Genomic DNA, 13,544 nt, shown 5'->3' on the forward strand with positions numbered 1-13,544 from the left:
GTGGCCAGGTGGGTGGTGGTGTGTGGCCAGGTGGGTGGTAGTGTGTGGCCAGGTGGGTGTGGTGTGTGGCCAGGTGGGTGGTGATGTGTGGCCAGATGGGTGGCGGTGTGTGGCCAGGTGGGTGGTAGTGTGTGGCCAGGTGGGTGGTGGTGTGTGGCCAGGTGGGTGAAGGGATAGTCACTTAACATTAATAGCAGCACACAGGTAAGACCCTCCAGACAATATCCCCAATTTGGATTTTAAAACTACAGAGTTTAATCATGTAAGAACTGATTAATTCCTCATTAAAAAAAAAAGGTTAAATATCTCATAATCCCCTTGTACGTTTAAGTTTGGGTATCAAGAAAAGTAATGTGATATCGGTATGCCTGTTTTATCTTCATAGCCACTGGTGCAAAGAGCTGAATTTCTCATAGACCCCAGCGTAAAGATACTGTAGCTAGTTTGCTGTGGTATGGTTATATGATACAATTACCTCGCATCATTTAGAGCTGAAAAAAGTTCCTCGAATTTTCAGAATTTTGTTTTGTCTCATTTCTCGCAACGCTTACATATGATTATTTTGATAGGGGAAAATTTGTAATAGTACGGCTGCTCCTGATACTACTATTACTACTACTACTACTACTAATAATAATAATAATAATAATAGGCACCGTTTTCATTATTTAGATGTAACCTTAGCTGTAGTGAAATCTTGTAGGGATTCCATACACAATTCGGGACCTCTTAGATTATCTTAAGCAACACCGACTTAAGTGTAGCCTCTGATGCAGTTGTTTAGTTACACCAATTTCCAAAACAATGAGACATTTTTCTACCTTTAGTTCTCAATTAATTTCTGTAAAGGCTGCCTATATATTTACGTCACTATACACTCATCACAACTGGATATAGTTTACATACAACGTGAAAATGAACGACTTGAAGAAAACGAAACAAAAATATATATAACGCCCACAAGGAAGACGTCAGGAGCTGGATTTACTAGTTTGTGAAGTGACGTCAGCTGTGTAACCAATTTATGGAACCAAGTGACGTCAGCTGTGTAACCAATTTATGGAACCAAGTGACGTCAGCTGTGTAACCAATTTATGGAACCAAGTGACGTCAGCTGTGTAACCAATTTATGGAACCAAGTGACGTCAGCTGTGTAACCAATTTATGGAACCAAGTGACGTCAGCTGTGTAACCAATTTATGGAACCAAGTGACGTCAGCTGTGTAACCAATTTATGGAACCAAGTGACGTCAGCTGTGTAACCAATTTATGGAACCAAGTGACGTCAGCTGTGTAACCAATTTATGGAACCAAGTGACGTCAGCTGTGTAACCAATTTATGGAACCAAGTGACGTCAGCTGTGTAACCAATTTATGGAACCAAGTGACGTCAGCTGTGTAACCATTTTAGGGAACCAATTGAAGTCAGCTGTGTAATTAAAGTATGGAAACATTCAGTATTTTTTTTTAAATTTTATTCAAAAGATTTGCAGAAATTTGAAATAATTGCCTTTATTTGCCGCTTAATGATTAATTAGCTGATGAAAAACGATATTCATGAAATAAATGAGTTTATTTAGGCGTAAGTATATGCTTTTAGATATCAGTAATTGGTGATTTATATTATCCGAACTAAACTAAGTTTTAATGCCTTGGATACCGAATACCCGAATACCTTTTGAAACGCCTCCGGACACCATTTACCGTCAACAATGTAAACTTGACAAAAGAAATAAAGGTGAGCCGGTGTGAGTCAGTGGACGGTCTTGGGTATAAATGGCCCCGGTATCGCCCACCGCAGCATCACTTCACCCTGTGCTGGCAAGGAGATCACATCTAAGTCTCAGTCATGCTGTCTTGCAAGTTCTTCCTCGTGGCGCTCTGTCTAGGTATGAGTCCTTCCTGATATTTATATACGGTATATGAAGGCTTTTATACCTATGTGATTAGATTTCATTAAAGGTTTAAGTGATTTTTAACCAATAACTCACTTTTGATGTGGTACCGGGAGTTATTGGAAAGACAAAATTGAGGATTATTTCGTAATTCATTAAAATGAAGTGACAGTAAAACTACGCAATGAAATTCAATTTGAAAATAATAGCTTTCTACAGAATATATGAAACACCTGTAGGTATAATGTTGCAGTATTATCTAATGTTACAAGTATTTAATGGTGTCTTTCAATACCAGTGCCCTTTATAGGTTATTCCTATATAAAGGAACTGATTGCCATACAAACACAGCATTTGTATTTCATTCTTCAAATTAACATTATATTGTTTCACCGGAACAGAAGTCACTTTACGAATACTAGAGATGTATCGATGTGTATCTGTGTCAATTACTGTGTATAAGTTTGGTTCTGATTATTACAGGTGTGGCAGCTGCAGAGGAAACCCCTAGGGTGAGTCTAACTCCTTTGTTGATGCTGAGTTGATTACATCTCAACTTTGTTTTGTCTTGGTGTTTGGAAAATATACAATGAATCTTAAAACAACCAAATGTAACATTTTGTGTCTGATATAAAAATATATATTTGTGAAAGGCTCCTCAAGTTATCCGTGTTATTGTCTTCTACGATAAACTATGTTTATGGATATAATTTCATGTTCTTAAATTCCTTATGAACAGGTTTGAATGACATAACTTGATAATGAGAAGTTCTTTTGCAATATCGGCAGGATAAACGTGGGTTCGCTGGGGGTTACGGCAGCGGTTATGGCGGTGGCGGTGGCGGTGGTGGCGGCGCTTACGGTAACGGAGGCAGCTACCTTGTGGTAGGCGGCTACGGTCACGGAAATCACGGACCCACCGCCGCCGACATCGCCAACCAGGCTGCCTCTCAGGCTACCGCGGCTTTAGCTAGTCTTGGAACTGCAGCTCATTCCGCAGCAGCAGGAGCCGCAGCAGGTGCCGCAGCTGCTTCTGCCGCTGCCTCACAGACAGCTCAGGCTGCCGCAGCCAACAGACACGCTCAGGCCGCACAGATCACGCAGGCAGCACAAGGAGCACAGGCAGCAGCCTTCCAGGAGGCTTCACTGGCTGGTAAGGCCCACAAGGCAGAACAGGCAGCTAAGGTAGCCCACTCCATGGCTCAAGCTCTGCTCAGTAACATGGGCCAGGTCTCTGGTGAGACCAACGCCCTGGCCGGTCAAGCCACCAGCAGTCTGGCTGCCCAGGAGGGCGTCCTTAACTCGCAGAACTCCATGGCGTGGCAGGCGCAACAGGCTGCCAACTCTCTGCGAACACAACAGAATGTGGTCATCAGCGACCTGCAATCCGCTGCAGGTGCCGCCACACAGGCACAAGTCGCAGCGGCCAAAGCTCTCTCTAAGGCAAAAGGGGCTAACAACGGAGGGTTTGGGGGTTATGGAGCAACACATGGATTTGGATATGGTGGAGGATATCACTGAAGTAATAGAAGGAAACGCCTCTAAAGAATCTGAGAAACTATCAGATGCAGATTCGGTGGACCGTGTTAGTAGGAGCAGCAACATGAAGAATGTCAGTAGTAGGGCTTGCAGGGTTTTCTCGTACCAGTTACTCTTGTACACCGCTGCTTTATTACAGTTATTGTACATAACCTCCCTGTAACGAAAATAATGGAGGGTTTAATAATAAAGATATGTATGAAGAAATCATTGTTTCAAACCCACACATTATTTTATTTAGTATAAGCATATATAAATGAGCCCAGTAAAATGCTAGAAAATTATATACCATATATGCTAACGTTATGCTGTGCATCTTCACACATTTTGCTGTAAACGCAATGAAAAACTAGGATTTGGAATTATGAGAATACAATGAACTGAGATGAACATTACATAGCCACACGCACATATAATATATATCATTGTAATATATGTAAATGAAAGCTTCACATAAAACCTAACCTAATCTAACCAAACTTAATCTACTTTCGGCATAATTTTGCTATCTTGTTATAGTAAACGAAGCCTTAAATGAAACAGCAAATTCTACCATATATAAAAAAATATCCATTGAGTTATAGCAATAAATTTTTTTTCCCTATTTGGCAAAAACTTCAGTTGTTTTCTATGGCTTAATTGACCTACAGTACACCGTGAGGATGCTGTTATTGACCTTATTATTGAGTGCAGCTTTAAACACAATAGAAAAATCCTTGAGGAATAATAATACGTGAAATGTCCAGTGAAAAGCACGACTCTGAAGAGGTTGAAGAAAGATCATAATATAATACGAAATAGTTTAAAAAGCTTTGAATCCCACGGTTTTCTTAGATGGCTCTTGGCATTTGCTTTTGTCAGTCGTATTTGAGAGGGAGTAAGGATTCGGGGAGTGAGGTTCGTTTTAGGGCTACGTGTAGGCTATATATTGGCCGCTGTCTATCACGGTGACCTCTTGTTTCATGGAGTATTTCTTCCTTTGATTTTCAGGTGTTAAGTTTACCTGTTTATAGCGATAAGTCGCTCTCTGTGCATGTTAAATTTATATCTCCAGCTTATTCTCATTATCGTCCATGATGTGATAGACCTCTTCTGAAGTTATTATGTCATTCAGGAGATCAGGTAGAATCATTTTATACTCCAACGTCATGCTTTTTATGGTGTAGGAACCTTGTGTTTTTTGCCACATTCAGGGTACTAGCTTCTGAGGGAGGAGGCGAGCGAAGTGAGCCTTTACAGCTGGGGGGTCGGAGGGGGAGGGGGCGTTGTAAACCCCCCCGAAATTATCTTTGAAATCTGATCTATTTGAGGGCCATTTTGAAGCCATATGGTTGCAATGAGTGTCCCTTGAATTTTGGTATATTTTATAATTTTTTAATGAAAATATAGTTAATATGTAATAAAAAACAACTTGCAAACTGCTTCGTCATGATATACTGATCGTCATTATGTGCTTCATCTTCATGTGTAGATGGCTCATATACCATACAATAACATTATTAGGTAATTTATTTACAACATAAATACTAAAATCCAAACTCTGCTGCGAAAGCGCGAGCACATATTATATTATAGCAAGGTGTTTATACTTGGCTTTATGATAATACAAGAGGATTTTTTCCTCCCAAAGTTCTTTGCGTCCTAAATGGGCTGATCTGCCTCTTTTTTTTCACTTCTAGTGGGTACCCTATCCTCTTGTTACTGACTGAAAACCAAAACATATCGAAGAGGACGCTACGTAACTGGCAGGGAAAAGGGGCAGGGGCTCAAGCCCCTCTTGAGCCCTACCTGTGCACGTGTCTGCCCACATTCACCTGTTCACCGTGAACGAGTACGTCATTAGAAAACATATTGATTTCCCATTTATGGGTCTTTTCAATATTTCTTATATCTGTGATTGTTGAAACTTTACGCACTAATGTCCGGAATTTCCGGAGTCGAACATCAAGTTACTGTTATGGTGCCTCAGCAAAGCGATGCAGAGAGGAAATGCTTGCTGCTTACGAGGCTCTTTTCCATCACCTGAAGAGCTCGAGGGAGCCTTCACACACAGGGTATTTCATAAATACCTTCATAAATTAGGGGGTGTATTCCTAAGAGATAAATACAGATAAATGACTACATTACCAAATTGTCACTTCTCAATAGTTTCAGAGTTACAGAACATGACAGGTTTGGTAGAAATGTGATGAAACCAATATGGGGTGTAAATAAAACACCCAATGTTGCTGGTGACAATTAACAATAATAATGCCTTATGATGTGTGCTGGTGTTAACATTTAGAGCAAATGTTCAATGTTCCGCGCTCTTGCCCATGCAGGCTTCAACCCGTCGCACTAGTGAGTGTCCCACACGTTCAAGGACCCCAGGGGTGTTGTGAATGTTTGTCACAATGTCCTGCACACGGCGCCATAATTCCTCACAGTTTGGGGACCACTGTAACATACACCTTGCTTTTTATGTGACCCCACAGGTAGAAAATCAAGGGGATTTATGTCAGGTGACCGTAGGTTTCGTCACATTTCCACCAAACCTGTCATGTGCTGTAAATCAGAAACTATTGAGAAGTGACAATTTGGTAATGTAGTCATTTATCTTCTTAGGAATAGACCCCGTGATTTATGAAAGGTTATTTCCGGAACATTCTGTGTATATATATATATATATATATATATATATATATATACAATCAACACCTCAACCCGCCAGGATTCGAACCCACGGCCCACTAGCCCATGACTGTGACCGGGGAATGCTAACCGCTGGACCACCAGGATACTAAAAGCAGTCCTAGACTTTGTTATATTTCACACAAAGCCTGTTCAACGAGCTTATGGCGCCGTGAACCTCTAATGGGGACTACCCGTATCACTTAGGTGGTCAGAGTAACGTTTTACCAAATCCGGCTTCGAAACACGAGGATCCATATATATTCCTGGTGGTCCAGCGGTTAGCGCGTCACAGTCATGGGCTAGTGGGCCGTGGGTTCGAATCCTGGCCGGTTGAGGTGTTGATTGTATGTAGAAGTCCGCGTGCTATTGGGCTAATGAAATATATATGGATCCTCGTGTTTCGAAGCCGGATTTGGTAAAACGTTACTCTGACCACCTACGTGATACGGGTAGTCCCCATTAGAGGTTCACGGCGCCATAAGCTCGTTGAGCAGGCTTTGTTGTGTTGATTGTATGTAGAAGTCCGCGTGCTATTGGGCTAATGAAATATATATGGATCCTCGTGTTTCGAAGCCGGATTTGGTAAAACGTTACTCTGACCACCTACGTGATACGGGTAGTCCCCATTAGAGGTTCACGGCGCCATAAGCTCGTTGAGCAGGCTTTGTGTGAAATATAACAAAGTCTAGGACTACTTCTAGTATCCTGGTGGTCCAGCGGTTAGCGTTCCCCTGTCAGGTCACAAGGAAAGAAGAAAACACGAAGTTCCCAAGCGCTTTCGTGTAATTCACATCTTCAGGGGTGAGTACAGACTAAGGAGAAGTACAAAACAAGGTGTATATATACAGAGGAGGGTGAGATCAGGTCCACAATGGTCAGGTATTCGGTAATGACCGCAACAGTCGGTAGTCAGGTCAGAGGGTAAGGTGACCCAACCTTCTCACCTGGTTACAAATCTTCTTAATTACAAAATTGTCCAGTTTGTACATGCCATTACTCAAATTCATGTTGACTTCTTCGGTATGTTTAACGAGACTAGATTCTATAATTTTCCTACTCTCAATTTAATTACATGGTAATATTGAGGAGGCATTATCCCAGTCAATGCAATGCTTATTACCCCTCAGATGAACAAACAGAGCATTGGATTCCTGGCCTCTCCTAACACTATATTTATGTTGTTTAAGTCTAGTTACAAGATCTTTACCTGTCTGGCCTAAGTAAAACATATTACATTCCTTGCAAGGAACTTTATAAATGCAACCAATTGTGTTGTTACACGAATTACACGAAAGCGCTTGGGAACTTCGCGTTTTTTTCTTTCCTTGTAGTTATCAGCATATACCTGGATCACGCACAACTACAGTGATTTACTTGCATATATATATATATATATATATATATATATATATATATATATATATATATATATATATATATATATATATATATATATATATATATATGTATATATATATAAATCTGAGCGTCAATCACTTATGCGCATTATATACCTATATCAGCATCAGTAGTCAGTCATTGCATCACTGCTGCCATGACTTGTAGTGTCTCACGCTGGAACTCCAGGAGCCCAAGTTCCTATCATTGCCAACGCCTTTCTTCTGGGAGGCGTGCGGCACGACAATACCTTGTGAGGGGGTGGACCAACAACTCGCCGGTTTAACAATACCCAGAGAAACAAGGGACTTTCATTGGAGCCTTCTGTGTTTCAATAAGCTTGTTGTTGATGACTCAGGACGGGGGTGGGTATATAAGGTGGGAGAAGCAGGCGATGGGAGTCACACTTAGTCGCACCTCTCACCCGCTAACACTTTCCATCATGATGCTCAAGGTTCTCGTGTGTGCCTTCCTCGTGGTTGGTGAGTTCAATGACTGACGAGTTTTACTGAACGTTATCCAGATTAATATTCATATTCAAATTACCTAACATTTTTGTATCATCTTTTGTAAATAAATTGTACAATATATTTAACTAACTATATATTTTAAATTATGTGATCTCTGATACATTACTAAATGGTGATGGTAAAATTACGTTGATTATCAAAAGTTTTATGATACGGAAGCTAAAAGTTTCTCTCTTTCTATACAGGCGTGATGAGCGAGGAAAAGAAGGCGTCTTCCGAGAGGGTAAGTGTTTGTTGTCTTCCTTAATACGGAGGTAAGAGCGTTGATGGACAGTAAGGGTTATGTTAGTGCTGGGGAGTAAAATGGATTACATTATTGCTCAATCATTAGTTTACTTCACCTTAGAGACTGATGTTCAAAATGGATAATTTAATAACATCTCGAATTCTTGTTTTCCTATATCGAACAAGGTATGAGAATTAGGTATATCAAATAACAATATACACTGGAATATGATTTCTACACCAATGCAGATTATAAACCATTTTGTTACATAGCATTGAGCATCATTGCCTGGCTACAGATATTTAGATGTAATAAGAGGAAAGATGACAACGCCACTTTAGTGTATAATAATATGCGAGTTTTAAGTGCTGTATGGGGCCATTAAGTCTGTGGGATTCACTTTCAAAAGACTGATAAAGGAACCCTGAAGACATTAATACATTAACTACATTTTCCTTATTTGCTTATGATATTGATATAGATAAGGTATATAAAATTGACCTATATTATATAATTAATTCCCTTCTCTGGCTATATATCAATTATCTCTCACACGTGCATGGGAGGGATCAGAGATAGAAATGACAGCGAAGCGAGGAAATGGTAGGAAGGAATTATTCGAAATATTTTTAGGGCACTAATGAAGAGGCTAAACAACACTGTGCTCACATTTCTTCAACACGCACACAAATTTAGTAAAGTAAATCCATAAATTCCACATTGATCATAATGGTTTATATCAATTTGCTGTGTATACTAAGTTGACTATAATACTTAAAGAACGACTCGGCTGTACACAATCCACAATCATTCTGCTAGTGTTATCTACCGTGACATCGCTTGACTTCAGTAGTCTTTCTATATAACTTGCTCACGTACCTCCAGTAGTGTTAGCATAAATCCTGCTGCCACCCATAGAAAAGTACTTTTCAATCTCACATTTTTATTAGCTACTAAGAATTTTTAAGTTATGACAGGAAAATTGATTTGGGCTTGAATATTGTAATATCTCTTTGTAAGACGATGTTCCGTAGACTATAGACATTTTTATTTTCTGACACGTACACTTTTTCCAGCGCTAATAACTTGATTTGGACAATGATGACCGTTCACCCTTGTCCACAGAATAATAGCAACTCGAGAACAAAGGCGTCAGATAAACATTGAATCCTTGTCTGTTATCCAGTTATACTACTGTGCACCTGCGATGATTATGGTTATCAGTAAGACTTCTGTAGGATGATAGTTAATTGCTCTCAACTCCTCATCATCATGACCCCTAACTCCTGTCCCCAGGGTAAGCGTGGATTCTCTGGCGGCCATGGAGGCGGCTACGGTGGAGGCCATGGCGGCGGCCACGGAGGTGGCGGTAGCTACCTGGTAGTTGGCGGCGGCGGTGGCGGCGGTCATGGTCCCAGCGCCGCCGATGTCGCCAACGAGGCTGCCAACCAGGCCACTGCAGCTGCCGCAGGTCTAGGAGGTGCAGCTCACGCCGCAGCTGCAGGAGCCGCTGCAGGTGCCGCAGCTGCTGCTAATGCAGCTTCACAGACAGCTCAGGCCGCAGCAGCCAGCAAGCAGTCACAGGCTGCACAGGTGACGCAAGCGGCACAGGGAGCACAGGCCGCAGCCTTCGCTGAAGGCTCTCTCGCCTCTAAGGCCAACATCGCCTATCAGGCGGCCAAGATAACAGCTTCCATGGCCCATGGCCTGGCCGCTAACATCGCCCAAATTCTCTCGGAGGTCAAGGCTCTGGCCAACCAGGCGGCCAATAGTTTGGCCGAACAACAGAACTTCCTGGCCGCCCAGAGGACCATGGCCTGGCAGGCTCAGCAGGCGGCCAACTCCCTCAACCAGCAGCAATACGTGGCACTCAACGACCTGGAGGATGCCGCAGGTGCGGCCGCCCAGGCCCAGGCCTCTGCAACCAAGGCCATCTCCAGGGCCAAGGGCAGCAGCGGCCACGGCCAAGGATACGGCCGCTAAGATTTACATATACTTAATTATCTTAGGTTGAAGGCTAATGTTACATAACACATCTATGATGCGAGGTATTACATGTTAAATGGCTTCTGGCGGCAATAAAATGTTTCATAATTATAGAAGTGTACAGAATGCTCTTCTGTGAACTCAACTGATCTGCCGATGTATAGGTTTAATAAATTACTTGACAGAAGCTCTTAGCATTTTTATTTGCCGGACAGCCTAAGGTCCCGTAGTGTTATTTGTCCAGTACATGCTAATGAAAGAGTTGAAGGTATAGTTAACTGTTGTGTATGATACAGAGCTTTTAGTTTGTTAACAGGGAAAATGAGTCATATTCTATTATTCTGAAATAAAAATGTTTCAGAAAATAACACCTCAAATACAAATATTATTCATGAATTTCGACACACAGATGCCTTACAAATATAAAGAATATTTATATTTATTCTATCAATTATCTCTTACAAAGAAGAAGTGATTAACCAAGACAGTATCAGCAACACTAAAGTATATAAGCAAGGTTCACTCCTGTTGCTCCGGAAAACGAGTTTTTCCGGGTGTTTTAAGTCTTCCCATGTTACACCCTGTCGGCAGTGACGGGACATTATGTGGGCCTGTTGTTCGTCCTGGCATGTTTCTTGAAAGGCTCCAAGGATATTGACCAAATTCAGTACAATAGCTTTACATTTTGGGGTTATAAGATCAGAGGTCAAGGTCATTATAGTATTTTATTGAAAACTGCTCTCCACAGCACGAGTCTTGTATCATTTACAGTAGTTAGACATAAGGGATGGGCCCTGCTTGGCGTATCATCACACTTCACAATAACCTCATATATCTCACAAGTCTTCCTAATGGTACCAGGAACCTCATTGGTACTCGTGAGAACATTTGGTGCTTACAATAATGTTAAGTGATTCACAGAGGCCCCTATAATCATTCCAGTACAATTACCACTAGTGCTCATAATTACAAGGTCTTATAATGATCCTCGGTGATTATTAGGTACTCATAATGACCCTAGGAGCTCATTATGATTGACAGGTGTTCATCATGACTCGCAGGTGTTCATTATGAGGCCAAGCAAGCCACAGGTAATTATGATGATCCCAAGTAAATCCCAGGTACTCATAAAGGTATCATGTGGTTAGAATCTTCATAGGTGACTCACATGTGCTCATAATGAAAACCCCAAAGGACTCATTGTGAGATCAAATGACTTACAAATGCCTTTAATGACACAAACTGTCTCACTGTTGCTCATAATGTCCTCCAAGTGAATCACAAGTTTCCAAAAGGACATCAGGTACCCATAATGCTAATAGACTCATAAATGCTCATATTAACTCAAAATGTATCACAGGTTTTATTAAGAAAATCCATAAATTCCATATCACATCAATTTACAGTGTATTACTAAATTGAGTTTAGAGCGGCTCAGCTGTACACGATCCACAAACATTCTTCCAGTGTTACAAGTCTTCATTTGTACTGTTTAAAACGTCCTTCCTTCCCTCCCTCCGTCCCTGCCTGCTGCCTCCCCCCTTCCCTGCCTACTTCCTCCCTCCCTCCCTGCTTGCTCCATGTGTCACTGTGAGTTGGAGGGACGGAGGGAGGCAGGGACATTTTTTCTGGGACACCCTATATTCTATACACAGCCTTAAATACCCAGCTACACTCAAACTAAATACATCGTTGGAGTCAGGTATATCACGTTGGAGTCAGGTATATCACGTTGGAGTCAGGTATATCACGTAACTCACCATTAGCACCAGCGGCGGGGTCTTGTGTGCCTTTAACAGTATTCTTGTTTTGTGAAGGTGTTAGGTTAAGAAAAGAACAAATTGCCTACTCGACCAAATTGACCAGAATATCTAAAATTTAGTTCATATCAGTAGGTAGTAAATGAACGAGGAAGTGTTTGACTAGTTGATGAGGGTATAGGTAGTAATGTTAATAAATGGTATATTTTTAATACTTTTATTAGGTTTTAATATCAATTTAGTGCTTCTTACTTCCTATGTTAAGCGCTTTAGTTTATTTGACACGTGTGTAGTCCCTTTAATATTTCAGTGTTTTCATAAATTAGGTTTATTGAATCATGTCCCCTAAATTAAACCACAACCATTCATCAATAAATAACATGTTTCTGGCCATAAAAACACTATTCAAAAGCCGTAACTATATGGTCAAGAAACACTTAAGAACACACCCAACCTTTATTCAATGTTTTTCAATTCACTGTTAGATGAGGACTTTCGGCTGGCTAGAAACCTCAGTAGTAAAGTCACACAAGCTAATATTGTTACCGGTAATGCACTGTTATCGAGGTTAATCTCCAGCTACCTTAAACTGACCTCCCTACACCTATAGATTCAGTGATCAGGGTGATATCAAAACACCCTATTGCCTTGTTTATTGACGAGAGCTCATTTTGTCCTCATATATGAATCAACGTAACATTTACTCACTTACAGCGATAAGGGATATGAAATGTAATAATTAATAATCTCACATAACTTGAGATTACTAATAGAATTCAATTTGTTAGTTCAGATTTTGTGTCAATAAAGGAGTTTTTAAATATACCCGTCTATTTCTGAGGTTTCTTGGTTACAGTGAGAAAATCAATGGTTAAAAACGTGCAGTTTTTATTTTACATTTTACATTTTACATTTTACATTTCATACTGAATATGTCTTATGTGTAAATTTGTATATTCACACTATTGATTTTTTTTTTGTAATGTATATTTGGAAAAGAATACAAAATCGGTTCTCAGACATTATATAATGGATCATGTTCTACGGTATCTGTATGCGTCCTGGTGTATCTGTATGCGTCCTCCCGTATTTACCTGTCTAAAGTTCGGTAGTTACGGTTCTCGAAGTATTAAAAGTACTTGAAACATATGACAGAATGAATGATCTTTTTCACAGTAAACACAAGAATAATATAACCAGTGTAGGAATGGTATTAACTTCGTGTCATTATCATCATTGTAGGTGTTAAATATCGAGTCACCATCTTGTAATCTATACCTGGTAATAAATTAGATGTCACTGCCTCTTCTACTTCTTGATAATTACGAATCTGAATGACTGTTTATTCATGATTTTATTTGTATATCATATTCATATAAACTTAACTTCCTCTATTATCCTCTACTAAGTCTCCATTACGTTCTTAATATCCATAACAGAGATACAATAGAGATATTTACCGATTAAACCTGAAAAAGCAACTTAAGTTTTTTTTTCTGAATAGGGATAATTTTTTGGTGTTTATTGCTATAGCTCA

General features: G+C 40.3%; 2 protein-coding genes across 2 annotated transcripts; both read left to right on the forward strand.

The window, feature by feature from the left end:
- Positions 1–1,786: 1,786 nt before the first annotated feature.
- Positions 1,787–3,641, forward strand: LOC121866742 (glycine, alanine and asparagine-rich protein-like). The gene is made up of 3 exons (XM_042366442.1): positions 1,787–1,889; positions 2,379–2,407; positions 2,685–3,641. The coding sequence occupies exons 1-3, from the start codon at positions 1,850–1,852 to the stop codon at positions 3,414–3,416; spliced, it is 801 nt and encodes a 266-aa protein (XP_042222376.1). The 5' UTR covers positions 1,787–1,849; the 3' UTR covers positions 3,417–3,641.
- A 4,243-nt stretch (positions 3,642–7,884) lies between these two features.
- Positions 7,885–10,434, forward strand: LOC121866743 (antifreeze protein Maxi-like). The gene is made up of 3 exons (XM_042366443.1): positions 7,885–7,987; positions 8,221–8,258; positions 9,558–10,434. The coding sequence occupies exons 1-3, from the start codon at positions 7,900–7,902 to the stop codon at positions 10,242–10,244; spliced, it is 813 nt and encodes a 270-aa protein (XP_042222377.1). The 5' UTR covers positions 7,885–7,899; the 3' UTR covers positions 10,245–10,434.
- Positions 10,435–13,544: the final 3,110 nt, after the last annotated feature.

Source organism: Homarus americanus, unplaced genomic scaffold, assembly GCF_018991925.1.
Source record: "Homarus americanus isolate GMGI-L3 unplaced genomic scaffold, GMGI_Hamer_2.0 scaffold22413, whole genome shotgun sequence".
Taxonomy (NCBI): Eukaryota; Metazoa; Arthropoda; class Malacostraca; order Decapoda; family Nephropidae; genus Homarus; species Homarus americanus.